At 42.7% G+C, this 27,385-nt stretch overlaps 2 protein-coding genes across 2 annotated transcripts; one reads left to right on the top strand and one right to left on the bottom strand.

Annotated features, from left to right (window-relative positions):
- The first annotated feature begins 1,026 nt into the window (after positions 1 to 1,026).
- TERF1 (telomeric repeat binding factor 1) lies at positions 1,027 to 15,685 on the top strand. The gene is made up of 9 exons (XM_083517452.1): positions 1,027 to 1,363; positions 3,828 to 3,923; positions 5,165 to 5,295; positions 5,558 to 5,644; positions 7,722 to 7,868; positions 8,406 to 8,515; positions 11,519 to 11,622; positions 13,338 to 13,411; positions 15,294 to 15,685. The coding sequence occupies exons 1-9, from the start codon at positions 1,141 to 1,143 to the stop codon at positions 15,450 to 15,452; spliced, it is 1,131 nt and encodes a 376-aa protein (XP_083373578.1). The 5' UTR covers positions 1,027 to 1,140; the 3' UTR covers positions 15,453 to 15,685.
- On the bottom strand, positions 14,978 to 26,601 carry SBSPON (somatomedin B and thrombospondin type 1 domain containing). The gene is made up of 5 exons (XM_083517423.1): positions 26,058 to 26,601; positions 20,978 to 21,172; positions 19,524 to 19,614; positions 18,268 to 18,447; positions 14,978 to 16,517 (listed from the first exon to the last, which is right to left on the bottom strand). Exons 1-5 carry the CDS (start codon positions 26,266 to 26,268, stop codon positions 16,400 to 16,402), a joined length of 795 nt encoding a protein of 264 aa, XP_083373549.1. The 5' UTR covers positions 26,269 to 26,601; the 3' UTR covers positions 14,978 to 16,399.
- Positions 26,602 to 27,385: the final 784 nt, after the last annotated feature.

Here is a 27,385-nt window from a genome sequence, read left to right as displayed (position 1 = left end):
GTCCCAGTGTGCTGGGCTATACCCTCAGGAACTGTTCAGCTGATGAAAGGAAAAGGCTTTATTAAATCCTATAGCTCCTAAGGGATCTCTTTGCAGAGAGAATGGGAGTTAGAGAGATCATGTCCTTCTTCCATCAAGCCGCATTCTGATGGGACGTAATGAATTCTCCCAGTCTGCTGATGACTACATATAAAAATGACATATAAAAAGGGGTGCACTTGCCAGTCATATCATTATAACTTCTCTTTAGAGCAGGGTGGTGAAACTGTGGCCCTCTAGGTGTTGGACTACAACTCCCATCACCCCCTAACCATTGGTTACGTTGGCTGGGTCTAGTAGAACGGCTGCTACAGAAGTCTTATCATAGATGTCGTCTCCATTTTTCTGTGAGTCCTGATCCCTCAGCCTAGCCTATCTTACAGGGTTGTGGTGAACATAAAAGGGGAGGATAAGGGTGATGTGTGCCACCCTAAGTTCCTTGGAAATGGAGAAGGGATATGTGATGAAATATCTACTTTCCCCCATTAATCGTTCAGCCTCTCCAGAAGGCTAAACCTGCCAAACTGGCAAAATGAAAACACTTTCATCGAACATTATTATTACGTATTATTTTTATCTCGCCTTTTCCCCTGACAAGGACTCAAGGCGGCCTACAGATAAAGAAGGAGCAGCTAAAAACATGGGGGGGGGGTTCATAAAAAAACAATTAAACATTAATAAAATTAAAACTAAATATAAAAGATTGATTAAACTTTAAGGAAGACAGATAATTACAAATAAAAACATGCAGTAGCCATGCAAAGAAAGAGGGCGAGGGGAGAGAAAATATCAAGGCATAAAAAAATGTTTGTCCGCAATACAGAAAAGAGGTAAGAGAGTCAGGGACGGTTCTCTGTGTTATTACCCTGCCCCGGAAAAAGAGGGAAGCATTAAATGAAGTCCGGAAGTGAGCGCTGTGCGTAATCCTTCCCCCCCTCCCTCCCCTTTCTATATCTAGGAAAGAAGCTAGACTCCTTCCCAGATGGCCCGCGAGGCGGCAGGAAGAGGCGTGGCCAGAATGGGACCGGTGACGTAGCGGGACGGTTGAGCGAAAAGGGGGCGGAGATTTACGTATTCGTTTTGAGCGCGCCAGATTCGGAAATGGACGTTGGGGCGAGTTTAACGGTTTCCGGCCCAGTTCGTCCCCCGCGACCGAGTCCCGCGGCGGCAGGTCCAGCTGGGCGTGACGAGGCGCAGGTTCCTTTCTCTCAGGTGGAGGCGGTCGCCGCCGGATGGATGCTGGACTTCGCTTGCCGCTGCCAGTGCCGCCATTTTTGTCAGGGCAACCGGAGGGAATTCGAGAACAGCCGAGACCAGGCGCTGAGTGAGTGACTGGCCCGGCGACCGGCGGTGGGGGGGGGGCTGCCGGGGGGGGGCCGGAGCTGCCGCCGCTCGCTTGACTGGTTCTGCCTCGAAAACACAGAAAGTGAAGCTTCTCCTCCCTCGTGCCAGCAGAACAACCTCGCTCGCAAATTACCGCGCAACAATAGCCTCTTCCGTTGGGGGGGGGGGGGGAATCTACACACAGAGAGAGGGAGAGAGTACGCGCGTGTGTGTGAATATTAGTTTATTAGGAGGGACAAGAGGACACAAATAACAACTGCAGAGCCAGTATGAATGGTTCCAAGCATGCCTCCGTTTTATTTTCCCTTGAGGTGTCCCTGTACTTTTAGCAGTTGCAGTGTTAGCCCAGTTACAGATAGGTAGCCGTGTTGGTCTGCCATAGTCAAAATAAAAAATTCCTTCCAGTAGCACCTTAAAGACCAACTAAGTTAGTTCTTGGTATGAGCTTTCGTGTGCATGCACACTTCTTCAGGTATCTGAAGAAGTGTGCATGCACACGAAAGCTCATACCAAGAACTAACTTAGTTGGTCTTTAAGGTGCTACTGGAAGGAGTGTTAGCCCAGGTACAGGTACAAGATGTTGCAGGTACAGGTACAAGATGTGATAGCCCTGTAAAGCTGGAGCTTGCTGGCCACATTCTAAATGCAATCAACACATCTGTAGCGGTACCTAATGAAACTTTCCGCATCCCACCAACCTGATTGCACTGGAGAACAGCAAGTTCAGACTCCTGGGGAATTTCCTGTGAGAGAAAAGGTTATTTAGCGTTAAATTTGTTATCACAAGCGCAGGGTATTAAAGGAATAGAGTTTTCCAATTTTATCCTCTTTAACAGTGTGGAAGGTTAGGCTGAGAAATAGCAACTGTCCCAAGGTCCCTCTGAAATACATTGGTACCTCGGGTTACATACGCTTCAGGTTACAGACTCCGCTAACCCAGAAATAGTACCTCGGGTTAAGAACTTTGCTTCAGGATGAGAACAGAAATCATGCGACGGTGGCACGGCAGCAGCAGGAGGCCCCATTAGCTAATGTGGTGCTTCAGGTTAAGAACAGTTTCAGGTTAAGAACGGACCTCTGGAACAAATTAAGTACTTAACCCAAGGTACCACTGTAAAATAAAACCTTGGGTATCCCTGCTGAAGGACACTCAACCCATTATACCACTCTGGTTCTATTACAGCTTGCTTGCTTGCTTGCTTGCTTACTTACTTATTTAGTGTACCACCCTTCCCAGGGCCCCCACCTCTGCAGAAGGGAAAAGGTGCTGAAAGCCTCAATCTCAACAGGAAGTGATTCTTCCTGCCCATTTGAGAAAACAAGGTCCAGAGTGTGGCCTGCCACCTGCATTTGCTGGTTGATGCGTTGGGCCCCTGGTCATCATGGCAGCTATGTAGCCCAGAGCCAGCTCTTCCCAGCTCCTCTCTTCCCAGGCACAACCCATGTCCCTTAATTTAAACAACAAAAAAAAAACCTCCCAAATTTAAAAACACAAGTTAAAAGCAGTAAAAAAAAAAACAATTCCAGTGGTTTTAGAACAGGGACTTATAAGGGAATGCTTTTCCTTGATGTAGTAACTACAGTAGAGAAACCAAAGCTTTCCTCTTATCTTAACCTGGCAGATTAGTATGTTCTGCCTGAAATGACCTAGTCAAATAATTAATGAACACTAAAAATACGGTATCAAACTGTTGAGCAATTGTATCATGTTTGCTGTTATGTGCTGCATTATTTCTAAGACAAATTTACAAAGACACAATGCATTTATGACTTAAGTAACTACAGTGGTACCTCGGGTTACATACGTTTCAGCTTACATACGCTTCAGGTTAAAGATTCCGCTAACCCAGAAATAGTACCTCGGGTTAAGAACCTTGCTTCAGGATGAGAACATAAATCGTGCTCCGGCGGCATGGCAGCAGCGGGAGGCCCCATTAGCTAAAGTGGTGCTTCAGGTTAAGAACAGTTTCAGGTTAAGAACGGACCTCTGAAATGAATTAAGTACGTAACCAGAGGTACCAGTGTACTTCAGCCTGTCACACTGGGGGGAAATTGGGTTGTTACCACCATTCAACCTGAAAGTGTCCTGAAATTTATTTCCGCTGAAAATTGGCCTGAAAATCTCTTGATCTCTGGCTCCCTCTATGGTCAAAATAACTCTAAAACTTATTGTTTAATTGCATGCAAATATGATGAATCTCATTGACAGATTGACTAGTCATATTTTAGAATGTGTGCATCAGTGCAAGCCACTAAATAAAAGTTGCCCTTGAATTCTCCAGTCCTAAGTAAAATTATTTGAAAGATAGTACCATTGATTTCAGCACAGCTTCATTTCAAGTAACTGTGCTTAAGATACAGAAAAGGTTCCTGATACTGATAACCACACAGTGGCACTATAGGAACAAAATTCATCTAATCATGTATGGTCTTTCTTTCTCCAGCTATTATCAAAGGACTAAATCAAATCGAAACTCATCAAATGAAAACAGTGTGCCTTTGTCAGCTGTTGGCATATATTGCAGAAGGAAAATCACTTGGTAAATATTCTGCTAAATTTCTTCAGTTTGCATTGTAATTCCTTTACAATATTCCTTTACAACCCAACTTACACTGGGATTACATTCTGAGGATAGCACCTAAAGCCCAAGTAGTGTATAGTCAAAACACATTGGGTTCAATGGTGGATGGGATTGCCAAAAACTTTTTTCCCTGACTTCCACCCGCTTTTAATGTTGTTGTTTCGTTTGTTTTTTTAAAAAAGCCTAGTGCATAAAGCTGAACGTGCACAAGTTAAACGTGCATAAGTTGTAAGTTACCTGTACGGATAAATCAAATGAGGCTTCTGTTCTTTAGTGCCAACAATGCATGCAGTGCTTCACAGAGTGGCATAACAAAGCAACAAAAGGTCGCTGTTTTCAGGAGCTTACAGTCTAAACTTGGACATAGGGTTGGAAAGGATGAGACTCATATAAGGACAGTCATGAATGGCATCTAAAAGTTTTGTTTGGTCTTGATAGAAAGCTATTGTTTGTGATCTCTTGCACAAGTCACTGGGGAAAGTTAAAAGCAATAAGAGGTTCTTGTTGCTTTTGACCAGGGGTAGGCAACCTAAGGCACCTTCTCAATCTGGCCCGTGGACAGTGTGTTTTTATATGAGTAGAATGTGTCCTTTTATTTAAAAGGCATCTCTGGGTTATTTGTGGGGCATAGGAGTTTCTTCATTTATTTATTTTCAAAATATAGTCCAGCCTGCCACATGGTCTGAGGGACTGTGGCCCACGGCTGAAAAAGGTTGCTGACCCGTGCTCTTGATCATGTCTAAAGTCTGGCCTGAGAGAAGGATTCTGCTCATTCCCTGAGACTACATTTGTCTGCCTTTGTTCTGGGCTTTGGAGCCACTCAGAAGCAGCAAATAATGTGTTTCCACTGCAAGGTGCCACCTGGTGCCAACTGAGAAGCTGTGCCCTGAATACTCTTCTATTTCTTTCCATCTTCTTGAAGTCATGGTTCTTTGTATCTCAAGCTCAAATGCATAGGTCCTGAGAATATGTCCAAGGGGGGCCTTCCTAGTTTGACGTATTTGGTTGATAGAACAAAAACTGGTCACATTTAATTCTGTAAGGGTCAAACGAGGAGGCTTAACAAATGGCAAGGTGCACCTAAAACCATCAGCTGTGGAGGCATATGATGATTGCTAAATTTTAGTGTCCTTTTTGTGTGTGTCTTCTTTACTCTATGAAATACACTATTTGCCCTTCTCAATTTATTTCCTTTTAAGGTTTTCATTTGGGGGATGATGAAGACTCTTCACCACTGGAAAAAGCCCTATTAATCTGGACTTCATTTTTAAAAACACAAAGCAAACAAGATAAGCTGCATGAAGACATCAAGCGGTTAATTCAGATTCAGGTCTGTTTGTAAATCCATGCAGCCGTATTTGCTTGAATGTGCCATGGAAATAAGTTAGAGCATCACTCATTTAAATTTCTTCATGGACTATCATTGACCTGTCCAAGCAAGACCATAGGATTGAGTCTTAGGAAAGGCCATTAACAAAAATTGGTCATGTAACATTCAGCTGCAGAAGTAGCTTTGCTCCCATACAGTATTACAACTTTTTGTGTAATTGTGACACCTCTTAATCAATCCAGAATGTATTCTTTCTTTGTAGGCTGTAGCAGTGTATATGGAAAAAGGATATTTTACGGAGTCAGCAGAAGTCCTGGAAAGAATATTTCCGGAATCTCTCTCAAATGAGGTAATACTGAAGTTTCAGTATTTTTGAGTCCAGGAGCTTGCTTACTCCAGACAGTTTGGTCTGGAACAAATTTAAAAAGCATCAGATGCCTATAAATGATCAATATGCAAATTTACCAAGCTAATTGCTTGTTTGTTAAATTATATATTGCATTACTGTGTAGAATGGGGTTACAAAAGAGATACGAAAGATAAAATCAGTTAAAATTAATGAGAAAATCAGAAAATACCTAGGAGCTTGTCACTTTCCCTTGGGCCTTACTTCCAGGGATTCTGGCATTGCAAGGACCTACATTGTAGTGCACAGGTGGCTGAATCTGTGGTCTTTGAGATGTTGTTGACTCCCAGTTCCCATCAGCCCCAGTCAGCATGGCTAATGGTCAAGGATGATGAATATTATAGCTCAACAACATCCAGAGGGCCACAGGTTAGCCACCCCTGCTCCAGTTGTAGTTTCTACCTTTGTGGATGCAGCCACTGTGTAATCTGAAGACACTAAAGCCTTATCTATGCACTAAAAACCTCCAGGGTTTTATCCTTAGTACAGTAGAACCTCTACTTACGGACATAATCAGTTCCAGAGGTCCGTCCACTAGTCGAAACAGTACGCTAGAAGAGGCGTATTGTGCGCGTGCGCATTTGACGGTAGCGCAATTCTGCGCACATGCAGATGGCAGAAGCTGCTTCTGCACATGTGTGAATCGTGGCAAACCCCGTGTTTACTTCTGGGTTTGCTACGGACGCAACTTGGAATGTCCGCGAGATGAGGCATATGTAGGTCGAGGTTCCACTGTAGTGTCCTCTTAAACCAGACCTTCACAGCATACAGCCTACATTCTGACACAGCGCCCTAAGATAATTCCCAATAGCCAATAGCTTGCAGTTGTCTCTAAGGCCCAGCCTAGTTTATTGGAAGTGGTACTTAATGAGAAAAGACCTATATTATTTCTCCTCCTTGGATTCAGCATCAGGTTTTTTAGCCTCTTGTAGCCAGCTATGCTGCAAGGTCTGCCTGTGCCCAAGAATCAGTCACTGGTGTGAATTCCTTGGAAAGTGAAAGCTTTGTGTGCCGTTACTGCACTTGAGGAAGAGGTGGAGAGAAGGGGCAGAAATAGGGGGAGTGCTATAGAGTGGACAAAGAGATTGGTGTGCTGAGGAAATAATGTGAGCAGGGTATAGAGAGGAGGGTGTGTGGTATGACGTGAAGAGAAAGGGGCCACCTTACAGAGTTGTACATTAGAGATCTTGAAGTTAGATATGCTTCCTTCACAGTTCAGACAGTAACATGTGACTTACGTTGTGCACTGCTGTTAGATGCAGGTTGAATGTTGAGAATGTCATTGGGGGTGTCCTTTGGAGCTCCAGAGTATTGGGTGTGCAGTTCTCACGAGTGTTTTATGCAAAGCTCCACTATGCAGGACAGCCCTGTATAGGAAAGTTTTTAATGTTTGATGTTTTACTGTGGTTTTCTAATTCTTTGGAAGCTGCCCAGAGTGGCTGGGGAAACCCAGATGCCCAGATGGACAGCATATCAACAGTAGTAGTAGTAGTAGTAGTAGTAGTAGTAGTAGTAATTTCAAAATAAGCAAGGCAGCTTTGCTTCTTCCTTGCTCCTTTCCCCTCATCTCCATGGCAGAAAGCATGCATGGTAGGGTTCCATATTTTCCCAAGCCAAGCTGCGGACAAGAAGACATTGCTCTTGGTCACCAAAGATCTTAACTAATGAAAATCAAGTTCCCTATATTGAATAGGATAGCCACTCGACATTTTGCAATCTGTAACTATATGGAGAAGTATTGAAAATTTATTCACAAACAAGTCTATAGAGCAAAATATTCCTTTAGATTGAAAATGCTAGATAAAAGAAGGGTAATTTGTGCAGCTGTGATGTGATTTGTACCAGGATAACAAATGGACCGATCCTACCTGTACTGAACTTCTTAAATTTTGGCTCGTAGAAGGCAGAAATAACATACTCTAGCTGTTCGTAAAGGTATATATCCTTAGTAAGATACAATGCAATGTAACCCTGATCATATATATATTAATTTTTGATTTTTTTATTTATTTGCATTTAGCCTTTGCGAATGAAGCTGGCTGCAATAGTAAAACACAAAGATCCACATCATCCATTTCTCCGAAATTTCAGTTTCAGTCTTTTGATTCAGAACATCAAATCATACATCAATATTTTCTTGAGTGAAAAAACTGATTTTCTAACGAAGGTATGTTGAAGCAATGTGACATCTCACTTCACATGAATATCATTTTATGGAAAATTAAACAAATACTAAAAACATGAAAAAAAATTGGCTTACATCCTTTAAAGACAAAGCAAAATATAATCCTGGTTTGAAAAATTCCAATTTATGTGTACAGTGGACCCTCTAGTTACATACTGCTCTGGATACATAACTTTCGGGTTATGAACGCGGCAAACCTGGAACTGTATAGTTCTGGGTTTCGCCACATGCGCAGAAGCGCTCAATCACGCCGTGCATGAGCACAGAAGCAGCGCCTCTGCCTACGGACTTTTCTGGTTGCGGACGGACCCCCGGAACAAATTGAATTCATATCCAGAGGGTCCACTGTACCTGTCATTTAAGTTGGTGAGTGAACGTAAATCATTGAAATTTGTTCTTAACATTGTAGTGTAGTTTTACTCCCCCCACCCCCCAAGAAATGGATATAGTATTTCTAAGAACAATGCACTACTTTTTATTGCTGGTGAAGTAAAGTGGCATTTCTTCTCTGTTTTACAGGAAGCTATGAAAGAAGTGGAAGCTAGAAGTTCAGGAAAAATAATGTTAGAATTGCAATGTAACAGTGTAACTGAATCAAAGAAAGAAAACTGTTTGGAAACCAAGCAAAGGTTAGTACAATGGCACCTCAGGTTACATACGCTTCAGGTTACCGACTCCGCTAACTCAGAAATAGTTCTTGAGGTTAAGAACTTTGCTTCAGGATGAGAACAGAAATCGTGCTCCGGCGGCACGGCAGCAACAGGAGGCCCCCTTAGATAAAGTGGTGCTTCAGGTTAAGAACAGTTTCAGGTTAAGTATGGACCTCCGGAACGAATTAAGTACTTAGCCCGAGGTACCACTGTATCACTTTAAAGTAAAAATAAAAAAATTCCTTCCAGTAGCACCTTAAAGACCAACTAAGTTAGTTCTTGGTATGAGCTTTCGTGTGCATGCACACTTCTTCAGATACACTGAAACAGAAGTTGCCAGATCCTTCTATATAGTGAGAAGGTGGGGAGGGGTATTACTCAGAAGGATGGTGGGAATGGGAGATTGGCAGATAGCTGAGATGAGCCTGTTGACGACTCTTAACAACTGCAATAGGTCTTACAGGAAAAGGGAAGGGGTGAGAAGGTGAAAAATGGCTTAGTCATGTATAATGAGATAAGAATCCAATGTCTTTGTTCAAACCAGGTCTCTCCATGGTTTTAAGTTTGGTAATGAGTTGCAATTCAGCAGCTTCTCTTTCCAGTCTATTTCTGAAATTCCTTTGTAGTAAAACAGCTACTTTGAGATCTTGTATAGAATGTCCTGGGAGATTGAAGTGTTCTCCTACTGGTTTCTCTGTTTTGTGATTCTTGATGTCAGATTTATGTCCGTGTATTCTTTGGCATAAGGTTTGGCCTGTTTGTCCAATATAGAGAGCTGAAGGACACTGTTGGCATTTGATGGCATACACAATGTTAGACGATGAGCAATTAAATAGTCCCGAGATGGTATGTGTAATGTTGTTGGGGCCAGTAATGGTGTTGTCCGGGTGTATGTGGCAGCAAAGTTGGCATCTGGGTTTATTGCAGGCTCTGGTGCCAGTGTCCGTGTTAAGTCTGGTTGTAGTATTATTGTGGGTTAGGAGTTGTTTAAGATTGGGTGGCTGTCTGTAGGCAATGAAAGGTCTTCCTCCCAGAGCTTGAGAAAGAGAACTGTCATTGTCCAGGAGAGGTTGTAGATCTCTGATGATGCGTTGTACTGTTTTAACTTGGGAGCTGTATGTGATGACTAGAGGTGTTCTGTTATTTTCTTTTTTGGGTCTGTCTTGCAGCAAGTTCTCTCTGGGTATCAGTCTGACTCTGTTGATCTGTTGTCTAACTTCATCTGCTGGGTATTTTAGTTCTGAAAAGGTTTGCTGTAGATCTCTTAGGTGAGACCGGTTTTAATTGCTCATCGTCTAACATTGTGTATGCCATCAAATGCCAACAGTGTCCTTCAGCTCTCTATATTAGACAAACAGGCCAAACCTTATGCCAAAGAATACACGGACATAAATCTGACATCAAGAATCACAAAACAGAGAAACCAGTAGGAGAACACTTCAATCTCCCAGGACATTCTATACAAGATCTCAAAGTAGCTGTTTTACTACAAAGGAATTTCAGAAATAGACTGGAAAGAGAAGCTGCTGAATTGCAACTCATTACCAAACTTAAAACCATGGAGAGACCTGGTTTGAACAAAGACATTGGATTCTTATCTCATTATACATGACTAAGCCATTTTTCACCTTCTCACCCCTTCCCTTTTCCTGTAAGACCTATTGCAGTCGTTAAGAGTCGTCAACAGGCTCATCTCAGCTATCTGCCAATCTCCCATTCCCACCACCCTTCTGAGTAATACCCCTCCCCACCTTCTCACTATATAGAAGGATCTGGCAACTTCTGTTTCAGTGTATCTGAAGAAGTGTGCATGCACACGAAAGCTCATACCAAGAACTAACTTAGTTGGTCTTTAAGGTGCTACTGGAAGGAATTTTTTTATTTTGACTATGGCAGACCAACACGGCTACCTATCTGTAACTTTAAAGTAAGTACATATTGAACATGGTTCTTGTTACTGCAGCTTTATTATAGCAAGGGTAGTGTAGGTGCGAGCAGGGATTTATTCCTGAAGAGTCAGTCTCTTTTTGTGTGAAACCATATTTTCCTTAGCTCCATACATTTTGTCACGTTTTTATCAGAGTAAAATTTAGTAAGTAGAGGCATAGGCTGGAAAATCACTAGCTATTTAGTAAGACATTAGGGTTTCTGTATAGCATCTCCATCTCAAAAGCATTGTATGTGTGCATGTTTATAAATACAACTACACTGAGAGAAGCTTTTTCTTGCTCTGCCAATGGGCGCTGTAAATTGGAGGTGCCCCACAGATGCACAATAACTATATCAATCTGTCCTTCTTATTCACTTTTCCCCATTACCCAGGATGGTGTTGCACCCAAGAGCAGTTGGCAGTAATGCAACTTTCCTTGGAACCCTAACCTGGGAGCTTCCTGAAATAGACCTGGGGTGGGGTAGATGCAGGGAGAGTTAGCATCAGGCAGCATGGCTGAAGATGTTAAGGCACTACAGAATGGTAAAAGTAGCAGTATTGATCAAACATAGAACTTTAAAACCCAGATTCCTACCCAGGAGTAGTAAAATTGAGTACAGTATTTACTTCCACAGCATCACGTGTCCCTGTATAATATGATGAATGCAGCTGAAATATAGTGTTATAGAAGTTTACTTATATCAAAGAGGATTCTGAAGTTTGAGAGAGATGGTGACAGATTTTCTATATGCAGGGTAAAATGTTGGTAGAGTATCCTAATTTGATACAAAGCAAAATATTATGTGGACATCCACTTCATCACTGCCTATGTTTGGGGCCTCCCAAGAGGAATGTTTTTTGCAGCATGAGGCACTAAGCTTTGTGGAATGTGGCCAAAGTTATATTGATTTTGTTCTTAATTCTGATCTCACCCGTCCCTCAAATAAACTCCATCCAGCAAAGAAAAACCACTGCAAAAATATCTTCTAGCATGAATTCAAAATAGTTAAGTATCAAGACTTGAAATTTATGTATGTTTCATTCCTTTATAGCTCAAATAGACAAACTTGTTCATTAGCTAGCGAAGTACCTTGGGATTCATGGCAACTACAGACTCCCCAGAGAAAAATAAGGAGAAAAGGAAGTGCTCTTCAAAGTAAGTGCTGCAATCCTTTCAGTGTATATGAACTTCATTTTAATTTTGGTGGGTAAATAATTGAAATACTGCTATAAGTTTTTAAATACAAGAAAACTGCTTATAAATACTATGCATTCATACCTGGATCACAGCCTTAAACTATTTTTGGTACCAACTATTTAGGACTTGCCATGGTTCTGGTCCTACTTGGATGTTGTTTAACATCTACATGAAATCGCTGGGTGGGGTTATCTGGGGGTTTGGAGTACAGTCATACCTTGGGTTGTGAACGTGATCTGTGCGGGAGGCACATTCGCAACCCACAGCGTTTGCAATGCACGAGCACCGAAACCCGGAAGTAACCCATTCCAGTACTTCCAGGTTCGGCACAGTCCACAACCCAAAAAGGTGCAAACCGCAGCGTTCGCAACCAGAGGTATGACTGCACGTTGTCAGCAATATGCTGCTGACACGCATCTGCAGGTGTGCCAGTTCATGTGCTGCACCTTGGTAATGGCCTTGCCTTGGTAATGGACTGGATGAGAGCCAACAAGATGAAGCTCAATCCAGATAAGACTGAGGAACTGTTAGTGGGTGGTTCCCTAGACTAGACAGATGGGAGATTGCCTGCTCTTGATGGGGCTATGTACTCCCTCTGAGGGTGTAGGTATGTAGCTTGGGGGTATTTCTGGATCCTTTTCTGTCACTTGATGCTCAGGTAGCCTCAGTGGTGCCTTCCATCAGCTTCAGGTGGTGGCCCAGCTGCCTCCCTGACTGAACAGGGAGTCTAATTTCTGTAGTTATGCTCTGGTAACCTCTAGGACAGATTACTGAAATCCGTTATATGTGGGACTGCCTCTGAAGATTCTTCAGAAACCTCAGCAGGTGCACACTTCAGTGGCCAGGCTGCTTACTGGGGCAAGACAGTTTGAGCATATTACATCGATCCTGGCCCAACTGAACTGGCTGCCAGTTTGTTTCCAGAGCCAATTCAAAGTGATGGTTTTGACCTATAAAGCCTTAAATGGCTCAGGACTAGAATACCTCAAGGACCACCTGCCTCCATATGAACCAACCCAGACTCTTCAATCATCATCTGAGGCACTTCTTTACGTACCCCCTTCACGAGAGATTCGAAGGGTGGCAACACAAAAACAGGCCTTTTCTGTGGTGGCCCCCCACTCGTGGAATGCTCTCCTCAGGGAGGCTCACCTGGCCCCATTATATATCTTTAGGTGCCAGGCAAAAATCTTCCCCTATAACCAGGCCTTTGGCCTTTTAACTATCTGTTGCCTTTTAGAAGTGGGTAGGATGTTTTTGTTTTTCTTTATACCGCTTGGTTTTAGAGAGTGTGTGTTTGTGTGTGTGTGTGTGTGTGTGTGTGTGTGTGTGTGTGTGTGTTATCTGTCTGGTTAGTTGGTTGCAAGTCATTTTGGGTTGCCCTGGGCTATTGCTAAATTGCAAGTAAACCGTGCATATATGGCTCTCCACACAACTAAATTATTGGCAAGCTTTCTTGTCACCCTAGTTCTTTTCTCTTATTAGCTGATGTAGTTGTACATACTGTCTTATAGAAGCAATAAAGCTGTGCCCACAGAATTAACTGCTATTTAAATTATCTTCCACTGTTTTGCAATAAATTTGTATTAAGAAAATTCCTGAGTTTTAGGCCATTAATAATACATTGTAGTTGAAAGATTCAAAATATTTGTTTTGTTTGTTACCTGAACTAGACAAGACGGAGCTGCATGATCCTGAAAATGGTCAAGAAGATACTTTATCTCTGTCAACAAGTTCTAAGAGACAGGTATGAATGGGGGAAGGGTTATAAAATGCAGACCATGTCCTTAGAAGGGCCCATTGAATCCAGTTTCATGCTGTCACAGTGGCCAATCCATGCCTATGAGAAGCCCACAACATCACTCTCCAAACTTGTGATTCCCAGAAATTGCTATTTAGATACTGACTTTGAGATTGGAATGTAGCCATCTTAGCTACCCATTGATTGTTGTGCCCTCCATGAAGATGAAGGTGCCCCTACTTGCGCAGAAACTCCTTTCCAGAGTTGACAAGTGACATCACAGCTTGGCAGGAGAGGGTCTTGGCCTAGCAGGCTTGGGAAGCCGGCAATCCCAGACTTAAAATACTGTGTTCATTGTGGACAATTTCAGGTTCTCCCTAAAATAAGTAAATACGTTGCTTTTCTTCACAATCTTTGTTATTGAAATAATCTCAGAGCTCAAAGCAGCTCTTCTGAGTATTCCAAACAAGCTGAACCTACCCATTTCAATAGTGACGGATGTTTATAGAAGATTTTACATGAAAGAACACTGTGAATGTTCAAATGGCTGTTGACTTTTTACAACTCTCTGAGTGGTTACTCTGTTCAATGTTGCCATTGTTCAATTCTCCCATAGGCAAAGTGAATGTTGTAACAGTGTCTTCTGTGTTAATCATTGCACTATTTTTTAGTTAGCTTGCATACATGGGTCTATATATTTTTACAGCTAATTTTGCAGCTAAAAATAGAATTCAGAAAGTCATTTTCAGTTGGCAAGTGAATGTTGTGCCCTGCTTGATTGGTTGGAAGATATACCGTATTTTTCGCCCTATAGGACGCACTTTTTCCCCTACAAAAATGAAGGGGAAATGTGTGTGTGTCCTATGGGGCGAATGCAGGCTTTCCCTGAAGCCTGGAGAGCAAGAGGGGTCGGTGCGCACTGACCCCCCTTGCTCTCCAGGCTTCAGGAAGCTATCCGCAAGCCTTGCAAGCCCGGCGGGAGGTCCCGCCGGCTCGCAAAGCTTGCGGGCAGCAGCCTGCAGCCCACAAGCTCGGGGGATAGCGGGGAGGCGGAGCGCCGTCACCCTGCTATTCCCCGACCTGATCTGGAGGCTGGCGGGGGGGAGAAGCAAGCTTGCTTCTCCCCATCGCCAGCCCCATAAGCTCGGGGGATAGTGGGGGGGCGGAGCACCACCACCCCGCTATTCCCCGACCTGATGTGGAGGCTGGCGGGGGGGGAGAAGCAAGCTTGCTTCTCCCCATCGCCAGCCCCATAAGCTCGGGGGACAGCGGGGCAAGCCGCTGCCCCATGGAGGCTAGAGAGGCTGTCCCTGAAGGCAGAAGAGGGAGACGGAGCGCTCTGTCTCCCTCTTCTAGCTTGGGGATGGCTGCGCAAACCTGGGGGGGGGAATTCCCCCCCCCCCTTGATTTCCACCCAAAAAAGCTAGGTGCGTCCTATGGGCTGGTGCGTCCTATAGGGCGAAAAATACGGTGCATTTTTGTCTCAAAGGAGTTTCTGCCTTCTAAAAATATGATGTAGAAAAATCAGTCATGCTAGAGATGGTCATTAGGCTGATAGTCGTTTTATTAAAAAAAAACCCTAGATTTGAAGCTTGCTAAAATAGTTTCTAGATTAGCTTTCCATCAAAACAAGTCCCATATTTAAATACAGTTTTTCCATAAAAACATTGGATTTATTGACCTTGTCCCTAGTGGGAACAATTCCTGAAATGCTACACTTCTGTAGGCTACAAGTATGCAGAAGATTTAACTCCTTCAGTCCTAAAAAATCATAATGGTAAGAACTGAAGGTTTCCTTCACAGCTTGTTAACTCAACAGTAGAGGAAAATATTTTGAAGTGTGTTGTGCATATCTGAGTATCACAATGTTTTGTTTTGTTTTTTAAAGCGATGGAGTTGGGAAGAAGACGAGAAATTGAAAAAGGGTGTACAGGAGTTTGGAGTAGGAAAGTGGACTAAAATTCTTCTACATTATGACTTCAATCATCGGACTAATGTAATGTTGAAAGACAGATGGAGGACTTTGGTCAAACTAAACATGGTTTAAGCTGTTTTCCCAAATATTTTCATTTTACTCCACTCTTCCCTATACTGTATTTCTGGATCTTGTCAGGTGATTCCTTTATGTAGTCTACAGCGGACCAGTGAAAACCATTTTGGTGTAAGTATGTTTAACACAAAAAAATCTAGTATATTTTATTAAATAGTCTTGTTGCTTAAGCTCGTTTTTGAAAAGGTAGTGTATCTAGTTATCAGGCAAATAAAATGATTTGCATTCAATCATTATGATAATTTATCTTTTAGCCTTGAGAGCTTGATAAGAAATTCAAACCTATCTTCTGCACAGTTGCATAAAAGTTGCTACAAGCAATTAAAACAGAAAACCCCAGATGGTCAGAAGAATTCACATGATGAGGGGCCACACGTTAGTAGTTGTCTCATGTGAGGAGCTACTTATCTATAAAGATTAGCTGTACTGTGAAGCTGCATCAAACAGCTTCCCTATTCAGGCGTTCATGTAAAGCAGGCAGTCTCTAACCATTTCTTTTGTGTGTGCACCTTCTAAGGAACCTGTAATATTTGACTGATGTTGAATATGCCTGGAATTCCAGTATCTATCCCAGGAACATCCTTCTGAATGGTGATTATTGTCTTTTGTACTGGATAAAACAAACTGGGAATCACTAGCCTGCTATTAAAATGGATAGGGGCAAGTGATTCTGGATTGCCTCATTTTCAGTGAGGCTTCCACAATGATCATCAATACTGGATTATGCCAAGTAAAATCTCACTCAAATCCCATCTGCAGACCCAAGATGCCCATCATAACTTACAATAATTAGCTTAGTTTTTATTCAGTGCAGCAAAAGACTGTGATTTCAAAATGTTGACTTGTCACTTGTTAAAAAGCAATGTCTAATAGGGCTACAGAAGTCCAACAGTAGAAGAGTTTCCTCAGTTCAGTAAAATATTAAAGGTTATGTGTTCAAACTGCTACGTAAAAATAAAACTATGTACAAGAGGGCATGAACATTCTTCCAGCTGCTGAACTTTTTTCCATGTTCCATGGCAGGATGGATTGCCAACCGCTTGCCAGTGAAGAACTTTATTCCTAAAAAGAGAACATATGTATAAACATCATCCCACGGGGATTGGATATAAATACATGGCATTTTAACTTCCTGTTTAAACTTACTGAGCATCCTGTAAATAGCTACTTCACTGTTCAATAATTCTAATTCGTAGCATCTGCAAAATGAATTTTATTACTTTTTTGTATGACAGCTAAGAGCATATGCTCTCGGGTTGGTTCACAAAAAAATAAACATAAGCTATAAATCAACACATCAAACTTTAATACTTCTTTTTATGGCAGATATGCAATAAAACACAAAACATAAAATTGAAAAGCCCAGATTAGAAACATTTTTTTAATCTTCACCTTCTGTCAATATAGTTTCGCCACAGATAAGATACTTTCCCTAGCAACCAGCCACCTCACTTTATTTCGCCAAAGAAGTTGTAACAGGGTCTCTAGTGATCTTGGGGATCAGGTAAGTATATACGTAAGAAAGTATTTTAAGTAACCTGGCCCTTTGAGTCCATAACAATGCAACATTTTCACAGTGTCTATATAAAAGCAACTTGCATTTACTGTGTCATCATATTGCAGTAACCTTTCTTAAGTACACTGATTTTATAGCAGGGGTTCTGCAGATGTTGAACTCCCAACACCCATCAGCCCAAGCTAGTATGGTCAATGGTTATGTATTATGGGAGTCACAGTCAAGCAACACCTGGAGGGCTACAGGTAAGCCATCTGTGTTTAATAGCAACTTTGACTTTACTGTATCAGTTTACTTGTTGAACTGATAGGAGCTATTCATAATAACTGTCCATCAATGAAGAAAGTTATGCATTGATTCTGCTATGGTAGGTGTAAGCTGAGTTCTGTGTGAATTAGCCTATATTTTCTGTAACATGGCTGCCAAGGTCTTTTGATGCAGTCATGGAGGCAGAAGTTAAAAGCAGCAAGGTGGTAGCACTCACTACAGTAGGACCAAGAAAATAATTGATTTAAGGACTCTGCTTACTGAGCCTGTAGGGTCTAGGCCCCCACCTGTATTGCAACTCATTGGAGTACAATTTGCATCCCTGTTTTTTGTATGGAAAAAGAAATGTGCCTTTAGCTACTTTGCATGATTAATTTAACCCCACTTTTGTCAGAAAGGGATGTGAAGTAAAAGAGAAGATTTTTAAGACAGCTGAACGACCACTTGGAGAAAAGGGGGGATGTCATCTATTAGTTTTGACATTTAAGAGGGGACGAAGGAAAGGGGGCAATTGGGAAAAAGACATTATTAAAGAGGACATCCTCTTCAGGCTCTGGGGAGGGTCTCCTTGTGAGCCAACTATCGAATGAAGTCTCAAAACTATTATGTTGTCTGCTGGAACTCAAACTTGGTATTTTTAAACAGTAATTTAAATGCAGGAAATGGTGTTTGAAGCCTGGATATCAAGCAATTGCTGCTTTAGCCTAAATTGAGACACCTTTACATTAAAAGATCTCACTTTTGAATGAGGGTGGGGGTCAAAACGACCCAGTTCAACTTCAAGTCAGAAAGTTCCTATTCTGCATTCACATGAACAAAATAGAGAAATGCTCTTGGCCTTGCACTTGTATACCTTAATACTGTACAGAGGAGTGCCCATACAGTAGTGATTTGAAGCAGTACAAGTTACTTTAAAATGTTCTCTGTGTCAGCAATCTACTCTCTTTAAAAACTGTTCAATATAACGTATAAGTCAAAAGCTTTGTGGTGCTGATGGTAGGGCTTCAGAAATGAGATTCAATTGCTTACCCATCTGCATCACCACCATCTCCAAAACAGCGATGGCTGCTAGTGTGCATTGCTGGAGGCTGGCAAGTTACACACACCGTAAATCCTTCTCTGATGTACTGCATCCATCGAGCATATGGGCGATTCTCCATAGAGCAACGAGGAGACAATGTTTCTGTTTTAAATTCCACACAATAGCTCCTTAAGAGAAGAAACTTTGGTTAATGTGTTGCATTATACATTTAATAGACTATAGCATAACTATTACCTGCAACTGCAGTAAAAAGTAAGCCAAAATATGTTGTCCACTGTGTCTGTATGAACTGATGATAGCTGAACAAAACATTACTGTCTATCAGCTACAGCCATGTTATGTTCACAGCCAGCAAACTGACCTGGGCAGACAATATTTTTTTACTTTATTTTAATACAGTGATTCCACTAGGTTAGCTATGCTGATGTTGGGTGTTTTAAATTAAAGGCTCTTGAGAATGATCCCGTATTTTGAGACAATGCAGATAGAATTGGGAAAGTATCTGAGTAATTAACTTAATATTGCTACCACTAGGAATGGGTTACAGAACAGATTAAAAAAATTCTTAAATAAGGCAGGTTAGTTGAAATAAAGCCCCATTTATAGGTGAAGTTGTAGCAGGGAGTGAGTTATCCATGAAATACATGTTGCCCAAAAAAAAGACATCACAGAAGGATCTTCACAATCACTGTGGGCTCCCTAGCAGCTAGGCAACATGAGTGTTCTGCATTCCTCATAGACAAATTATAGGAACAAAATACTATTGAGCTGTGCTTACAATCAAATAGTCGCCTCACAGCAGACCCTACAATATGAAGTAGGCTGCGGCACAGGGGACTGAGAAGAAAGAGGCATTCCTGAAAACTTTGCAGAGAGGCCTTCTGCCAGTGGAGTTTTGAACATGGAAGGTGCCCCAATTAATTTTTGCAGTGCCCCCTTCAGAACCCTTACAGTATAGCTTATCCTATTCCTCAAGGTACCCTTGGCAGAGGGTGATTGGCAGAGCATTTTTAGGAGCTTGTGTAGAGAAGAGATGGGGGATGTCAGCTTCCACCAATCCCTTTCAGATTAACTCTGGAACAGGCCTGATTGAATTACTCTACATGAATGTTCAATATTTTCTTTCCTGTGAACTGAATAACCTAGGTGCATATTACAAGATTGGCCTATAGCTCAAGCCTGCGTTTCTCTATACTGTGGAGTTCAACGGGGCTTGCAAGTATGGAATTGCAGCCTTAATTACCTAGAATTCTCTGTTTCTGAAGACCACCTTGGATTTGCAGCTCTCTTTTTTCTCTCTTTGCTGTATTCAGAAGTAGTTATAAAAGCAGGAACTAGGAAGAGAAAGGTTTATCAATACTAAACAAGCTTCTTCAAGAAGGATGAAAGACACTGACATTACTGTTTAGCTGAAGTGATGCAGAAAACACAGAGTTCTCTATCATAAGATAGTCATCAAATAAACTGGCAGACAAGGCCATTCTAGTAGGATCGGCTATTTTCATGAGGGACTACTGTGTTATTGGTTATAGGCCTATAAATTGTGAAGGCTCAATACGTCCAAAGTCCTGCAAATATCCCTGTCATTTTGAAATATGGTTCTCAACAAGAGGTTGAATGGGCAAACATTCGCAGTTGAGTAGATTATAGGTTTTCCCCACATTCCAATGAATATTTTCATGTAAATTACCTTTTTACCCTGCTGGCTGCTCTTTATTTGCTACTATGCAATCCCTTCTAACCCAAGTTAAATATGTTTGAAGTATGTTAACAGTTATAGCCTTGTCTCAAAATAAACAAACTTGTCTGCTTTCCAGGAGAAATACAAGAAATTTAATAAAAGAAAAAAGCTACACAAGCACTTACATAAAAAAGACAATTCAGTTCACTGGGACTTGGAACATAAGAATTGCATTTCTGCAGAATTATCACTGGTGCTGCTGCTATGTAACAAACATCTCCAGGTGCAGTGAGGAAGCAGAATGCAAAGCTATTTACATACCACAAAATGTGGCAGGTAGAGAACCAGACCATTCACATGTGTCCTGTAAAGTCCTGGGCCCGCTGCAAAACCAACTGCTGGCACAACTCTGACCTAGTGGAGATATGACACTTGCTCCCTATAAATCATAGCTTGCAAGATGGGAGTCAGCCTGCTGAACATGTTCCGTTCCTGTTCCAGGCTCTGAAGCAATTCCACCCTTTCCCCATCACTGACTGTAGTTGTGTATTATACATGCACTGACACAAACTATGGTTTACACAAACTTCACAGAGACTCTTAACTGTAGTGCCTTTGAAAACTCTGATTATAAGAACATGGTTTTGGCTTCAAGCACATATTACAGTAGTTGAAACCATGGCTAATGTTAGGAAGGAGGAAGAGGGGAAGATCTGGCAAGCAGGAGGAAATATGAGTGCTCTCAGTTTGCAAAAATTAAGCACAATATATTGAAGGAAGCCATTTTAGTGAAATGGAAAGACAGTAAGGCAGATTCTTTTATTTGCTTCATGCAATATGCTACTTATCAATTGATAGTTAACCCTATGGAAAAATATTTTGCATTTTTTTTTAATAAATAGTACCCAGTGTTTTTACTGCAGCCAGTCATAATAAATGAATTATTAAAAAGCAAATGTTTATGGATGTGAGTAGCATAATGGAAGATTCGGAGCAAAATAGTATGTTACGTGTACCGTGCTCATCTCCACAATCCTGCCCCTCGTAGGTAGTATATTCCAGGCATCCCGCTCTCTCTTCTAATGGAGGACAGGGCTCCCCACCATTTTTGGGTTCCTGCTGTATGTTCCGTGTACGCATACGGAAGTTCGGCTTACACTGTGCTGCGCAGCCACTCCAGTGACTCCACTCCCCAACGATGCATGGAAGAGCTACAAAGATATTTAAGATTATCATCAGTAATAATACCTGAGGAAGTTATGAAGCCATACATCAAATTATTAACATTTCCCCTGTAATACTTAGTGAGTGGACTTGGGATGGGGGGCGGGGCTTGTTATGCCCACACTCTATATCATAGGCTGCCTCTGGCAGGAAAACACAGGGAGGCCACATAGGTAATTCTGACTAAACACTATGAAGTCAACACTCGGTGCCATTTTCAAAACTTTTGTGCCTTGCATAACCCTAGGTCTTTGTAATAAAGTATAATTCGATAAATGCATTTCCTCACATTCACCCCTTCTATTCTTTCTCTCCCTTCAAGTATGATTCAGCCAAATGCACTTTAAAGTCCCACTGATCCCTACGGAAAACTCTCCTTATGACCAATCAACAGCACTAAAAATAAGATCACTTTCATGAATTGTTCACATTTGTTACTTGCAGTGGTACCTCGCAAGACGAATGCCTCGCAAGACAAAAAACTCGCTAGACTAAAGGGTTGTTTTTTGAGTTGCTTCGCAAGACAATTTTCCCTATGGGCTTGCTTCGCAAGACGGAAACGTCTTGCAAGTTTGTTTCCTTTTTCTTAACACCGTTAATACAGTTGCGACTTGACTTTCAGGAGCAACTCATAGAACGCGGTGTGGTAGCCTTTTTTGAGGTTTTTAAAGACTGGTGATTTTTGAAGCTTTTCCAAAACTTTCCCGACACCGTGCTTCGCAAGACGAAAAAAATCGCAAGATGACAAAACTCGCGGAACGAATTAATTTCGTCTTGCGAGGCACCACTGTATTACCTCTTCATCTTTTCTACTGTCAAAATTTGATACAGCAGCTAGGGGAGTAGTATTGTTTTTGGAAGCCACCACACAGGAATCCCCCACACAATGGAAGAATGCATGAGGGGCATGCACTGTATAACCCTGTCCTTGATGGGAGCACCAGCCATGTTGCCTGCCAGCCACACATTCAGCAGCCAAGTGAAGGGAGCCTTTCGATGCTATTTATTTTCAATCCCCTCACATGAACTTTCCCTCCTGAATGTAATCCGATGAAAATTTTAACACTTTTCCTTTTTTCACCTTCCAAAGAGAGAAGCATGCTTCGTGAACTAGATTCCCAGTCTAGCTTGGGTCTTGGCACTCCTATTTGACTTATTTGCTACCCTGGCTTGGGAGGAAGGGCAGGATATGTATTTAAATATATGCTGCTAAGGGATTAGTTCAGGCTTCCTCAACCTCAGCACTCCAGATGTTTTGAGACTACAATTCCCATCATCCCTGAACACTAGTCCTGCTAGCTAGGGATCATGGGAGTTGTAGGCCAAAAACATCTGGAGGGCCAAGGTTGAGGAAGCCTGGATTAGTTCAATTTAGCAGCTACAAAATTACAGTACCTCATAGGAATATGGTACCAATGTGTGAAAAATGTATTACACACTTTGCTATGTTTGAAATCCGGGATAAGCAGAAATGGAAGTTGCTTTCCAAGCCATCTTTTATTTTCTTTGAACCCAGCTTGCATGTCCCTCAAGGCCCCACCTCCTACTTGGAAGGCTACCCCTTCTTCTCTCATTCCAAAAATAACACACACCCCCCAATAACTAACAAAACTAACAATCCTCAGGAAATCTTTTATTTTAAAACACTTTAATAATGACTGATGTCACATTTTCCTATCTAAATTTCAGTTTAGAAGGTCAAATGCCAGAGTATAGCATACCAGTAGCCTTTCGGACCACCCAAATAGATCTTTTCATTCCTTTGGACTCCCAGCTTGATGGGAGTGGAAGTCACTAAGAAACAGCTTTGTACTGGCAATCTTTACCCTCCCAAGAATCAAGATGGAAGAACTAAAAGTCATGCTCAAGTGAGATTTCACTATTTTTGCTCATTTCAAAGACAATAATTATTTTTTGTTTATTTAATAAAATTTATATAACACTTGATTGTAAGAGAAAAAAATGCCACTGGCCATTGCATTCCTTTCTTACATGGATGTGCCAGAGGATTAGAATGAAAATCAGAATCACGGAGAATGTACTGCAGAGTCCACAGTGTTCCTCAGGAGTCCGTTCCACTGTCAAACAGCTCTTACTGTCACAAAGTTTTCCTGGTGTTAAGTTGGAATCTCCTAACTTGAAGCCATTGGTTCCTGTCTCCAGAGTAGGAGAAAACAAGCTTGCTCCATCTTCCAGGTTACAGCCCTTTAGATATCTTCTCTCAATCTCTTTTCTAGGCTAAATATACTCAGCTCCTTCAACCATTCCTCATAAAGCAGGGGTGTCCAAACTTTTTTCAAAGAGGGCCAGATTTCAAAGTTGTTGAGATTTTTTTGAGATTTAAGTTGTTGTCCTTTTTGGAGGGTTTTTAACCAAAGCACTTTTTAAAAATTTTACCCTTTACCCCAATAAATAAACTACCACAGGGGCAGGATTAAATCTATACGGCCAGATTTTCAACATGCCTGTCATGAAGCTTGGTTTTCAGGCCCTTGGTCATCTTGGCTGCCCTCCTCTGCACACGTGCAAGGGTGAGGTAGGGCAGTGGCCTGAGGTAGGGACTGCGCAGGCTGACCAGCAGAGCCAATCCAGAGTTTCTGACTGTACACTCCCCCAACCTTGCTTCCATGCTGCTCCACCTATGTCAGTGGCTTTGTGGCACACACCCCACACACCCGCCCCTGACTTTCATGCAGTTCAAGCAAAGACTAGGCAGGAGAGGAGGGGAAAAAAGAGAAATGCTCAGTAGGTCAGATAGTAGATTGGACCACCACTTGCCAACCACTGCTATGATGATGAAACAAACACAAGATACCCTAAAATTTTCAATGGCAGGTAATTATAATGCATGGCATATGGGGGCATTTGCAGAAGAGGGGTGATGGACTGGACGGGATATTTAAAACTTCCTCTGTCTTCTGTTCCTCCTTCACAACTGCTTCCTGGCCAGGGCTTCCTCCACCATCAAAGCTTGTTTCCATCCTGAGAACTGGGTGGCAGGAAAGCATTTAAAAGGGGCTGGAGTAGCACTATGCAAGGTAGAATTGATGAAAGCTAAGCATCCTCTCCCACTAATTTCCCTCTGCAACTACCACTACCCCATTGTAATAATAATAATAATTTATTATTTATACTCCGCCCATCTGGCTGAGTTTCCCCAGCCACTCTGGGCGGCTTCCAATCGAGTATTAAAACAATTGTTAACATCATGAGGCAAAACAGAGATTCAGAAACGCCAGTTTGCCTTATAATCTATAGTACCACGATCAGCCTGAGGTACAAGTCTGAGCAAATGGACTTAAAGAGGCTAGGTGATCATCCAATTCAACTCCCCACTCTGAGGCCGGATCCTTTCCACTGCAATCTCTCTCCCTGCTTCACAGATTAATCCATATAATCCATTCCACAATGCACCAAACAGAGCAGAAACAAACCTAGCACACCAGTCCAAGATGCCTGCAGAGCAGACAGCTCCAAAAGCTATCAAGCAAATAAGCAACACTTGCACACTGCAAGAGGGAAGTCGTGAATATTGTCTGAAATAAAAAAAGTTATTTTTAATTGTCTTTTGGGTTGCAGGCCTTTAGGGTTCACATTTCACAGACGTCTCCCTGCACCTGCTCCTGTCAGCTGTGTAAAAAGAATTAAAAAGAGGAATAATTCCTTATGCAACCTTTTTTAAAACAAAAACAAAAAACACAATTTCCAAGGGGAGGGTTTTCTCACTAGGAGGGCTTGGTCCTTTGGCATTCAGGTCCTGACTCCAGCTGCTATACTGAAAGGTTTGTATATGTCTGGCAGGATTCTTGCCTTCATTGATAAATCTATACCAGCATTGTTTGAATTACAGGGTGACTTGCTCCCTCCCTCAGCCCTTACCTTTTGTGTTTAGTGCTGGTGCTCCTAGTTAATGGTTTAGAAAGATTTCAAAAAACAATTTTAAACCATGATTCATAGCTATGACTATTTGATTTCATTAAGGCCTCCTACCTTATCGTCTGTGACTGGAGTTCACTGTCAGGGGTCCTTTACATTTACCTTTTTTACCTTTACCCCAACAAAGCATTGTATATCAAATCAAACACTTCTACTTTACTCCATGGCAATGACACATTTAAAGAAAGAGAAAAGAAGCCTCCATATATGATATTTTGTATAACTCTATTCCAACATTGCTTATTGCACCACTCATGCTCTCAATACATTAGATTTGCAAAGGAATTTAATATCTCCATCTCAAGCAGGAATCTACTTCACAAACAAATACCCAGTGAAGTCTCCCTGAGTCATTTCCTTGCATTTTTTGGTTCCTCAATTGGATTTCCCATGTAAAATAAAAAACAAGGAAATTCGTGCTTTCCCCTCCTTGTTTAAAGCCTTTGCTTATGAAGCCTGCATTTCCTTGGGATCAAGAGCAAAAAGTGGCCAATGCCAGGGCTGGAAAGGGAAGTCAAGTCCTGGGTGGAGATCTGGCATCTGAGCAGGTGGCTGTTCAGCGTCTCATTATTGGGGGTTTAAGCTGAAACTATTATTAACATTATTTTTATATTTATTTATATCCCGCTTTCCCCCCACTCTGCGACACAAGACGATTCACGCAAATTAAAACAACACAGATAAAATACTAGCAGCTAAAACCATATATAAAAGATAATCGTTTTTATAGAATTTCTCCAGCCAACGGCAAGGCTTAGCCCTGGTTTGTAAGAGGGTCCGAGTAAAGCCAGCGGCGGCTCTCTGAGCATGTGCAGAGTGGACTCCACCCCCATCTCCGCCGGCAAAAGCCGCTCACGGTTAACCCTTCGGACACCTGTTCTCAGGAGGCAAAAAAAGAAACCCACCCCCTCCAGTCTCTCCCTCCGCGGCAAGTACCTGGGCACGCCTGGGCGTAGTCATAGCAGCAGTCGCCCGTCAGCTTGCACGCCTCGTCGCAGAAGCACGTCCCGTAGGCTCGGTCGACGCGCCAGCCGCTGCTGGCACAGCTCGGGTCCCGGCCCGCGCAGCAGCGCGCCTCTTCCGCGCAGCCCGCCTCGGCGCGGCGCCAAAGCGCCAAGAGGGCCAGGGCCAGGATGCCGGCGCCCATCTCGCAGGCGAAGAGCTTCCCCCGACTGAGGCGAGGGAAGGCAGCTCCACCCGGCGGGGCGCGCGGAGAGAGGGGGGCCGGGCGCGCTGCTGCCTTGCCACGCCTCGGCCCCTCCCAGCCCCTCGCCAGGCGCCCGCGGCTCTCGCTCTCCCGGAGCTAAGGTAAAAAGGGTCGCCGCCGCCGCCACGCGCTCCCAGGAAAAGGCGGCAAGGGCGCGAGGGGGGTTCCGCGCGCCTCCCTGCCCGCTCTTGCCGCTGCCGCTGCGTACTTGGGCGGGGAGGGGGCAAGGGATGCTCCGGCCCGCTCATCCTCTCCGGGCAGGGTCACGGGAATGCGCGGGGTTGGCAGCGGACCAGCTGCCCTCGCTCCGCCTCTCTCCGGCCACAGCCTACGCCGCTAGACGGGGCGGAGGGAGCGGGGCGCTTCTCGCTGTAGCACCTGTTCTCTGGTGTTGACTTTTATTGTACGGGTTCGTGTATAATTGTTGTAGGCCGTTGTAGGGTTTTGTTTTTTTATCAGTAACGGTATAGAAGTACAGTATGTTAATAAAAATAAAAAAAATTCCTTCCAGTAGCACCTTAAAGACCAACTAAGTTAGTTCTTGGTATGAGCTTTCGTGTGCATGCACACTTCTTCAGATACACAGCGGACCAGCTGCCCTCGTATGTTAATAAATCAGCTTTAAACTCGCGAACTGAGGGCCAGTGTGGTGCAGTGGTTGGACTGAGACCTGGGAGGTGAGGGTTCACAACTTTAATATAATTACAATTATAATTATTGCCTATAATTAGGCCACACAGCGATGAAGCTCCCTGGGCGGCCTTAGGCCTGCCACTGCCTCTCAGCCTAACCTACCGGTACCTCACAGGCTTGTTGTGAGGAATAAGAGCTCCTTGGAGAAAAAGGTGGGCTATAAATGCAATAATTATAATTGTAATTATATTAAACTTGTGAAATAATATTTGAGGAAGCTGTCCCTGAGCAGGTGCAGAGTGCATGCCGATTCACTGAGCAGCAATAGGTATGGGTAACAGAACTTCTCCAGGGCAGCATAAGCAAAAAGAAAAATATATCCGACAGTCTTGGATTGGTACCTTCTGTGTTTGAAAGAGCTGTT

This window comes from Podarcis liolepis (genome assembly GCF_965112155.1).
Source record: "Podarcis liolepis genome assembly, chromosome: 8".
Lineage (NCBI taxonomy): Eukaryota > Metazoa > Chordata > Lepidosauria > Squamata > Lacertidae > Podarcis > Podarcis liolepis.
The sequence above is the reverse complement of the archived record's forward strand: the minus strand, read 5'-3'. Positions and strand labels throughout refer to the sequence as shown.

Excerpts from the sequence above, each read along its gene's own strand:
- TERF1 (XM_083517452.1), top strand. The coding sequence starts at position 1,141 with ATGGACGTTGGGGCGAGTTTAACGGTTTCCGGCCCAGTTCGTCCCCCG. Across the intron at positions 11,623-13,337 it reads AAAAGGAAGTGCTCTTCAAA|ACAAGACGGAGCTGCATGAT; the intron begins GTAAGTGCTGCA and ends TACCTGAACTAG. Across the intron at positions 13,412-15,293 it reads CAACAAGTTCTAAGAGACAG|CGATGGAGTTGGGAAGAAGA; the intron begins GTATGAATGGGG and ends TGTTTTTTAAAG.
- SBSPON (XM_083517423.1), bottom strand. The coding sequence starts at position 26,268 with ATGGGCGCCGGCATCCTGGCCCTGGCCCTCTTGGCGCTTTGGCGCCGC. Across the intron at positions 19,615-20,977 it reads GGATTGTGGAGATGAGCACG|TTCCTGCTTTTATAACTACT; the intron begins GTACACGTAACA and ends TTCTCTTCCTAG. Across the intron at positions 16,518-18,267 it reads GATGGTGGTGATGCAGATGG|GAATAAAGTTCTTCACTGGC; the intron begins GTAAGCAATTGA and ends TTCTCTTTTTAG.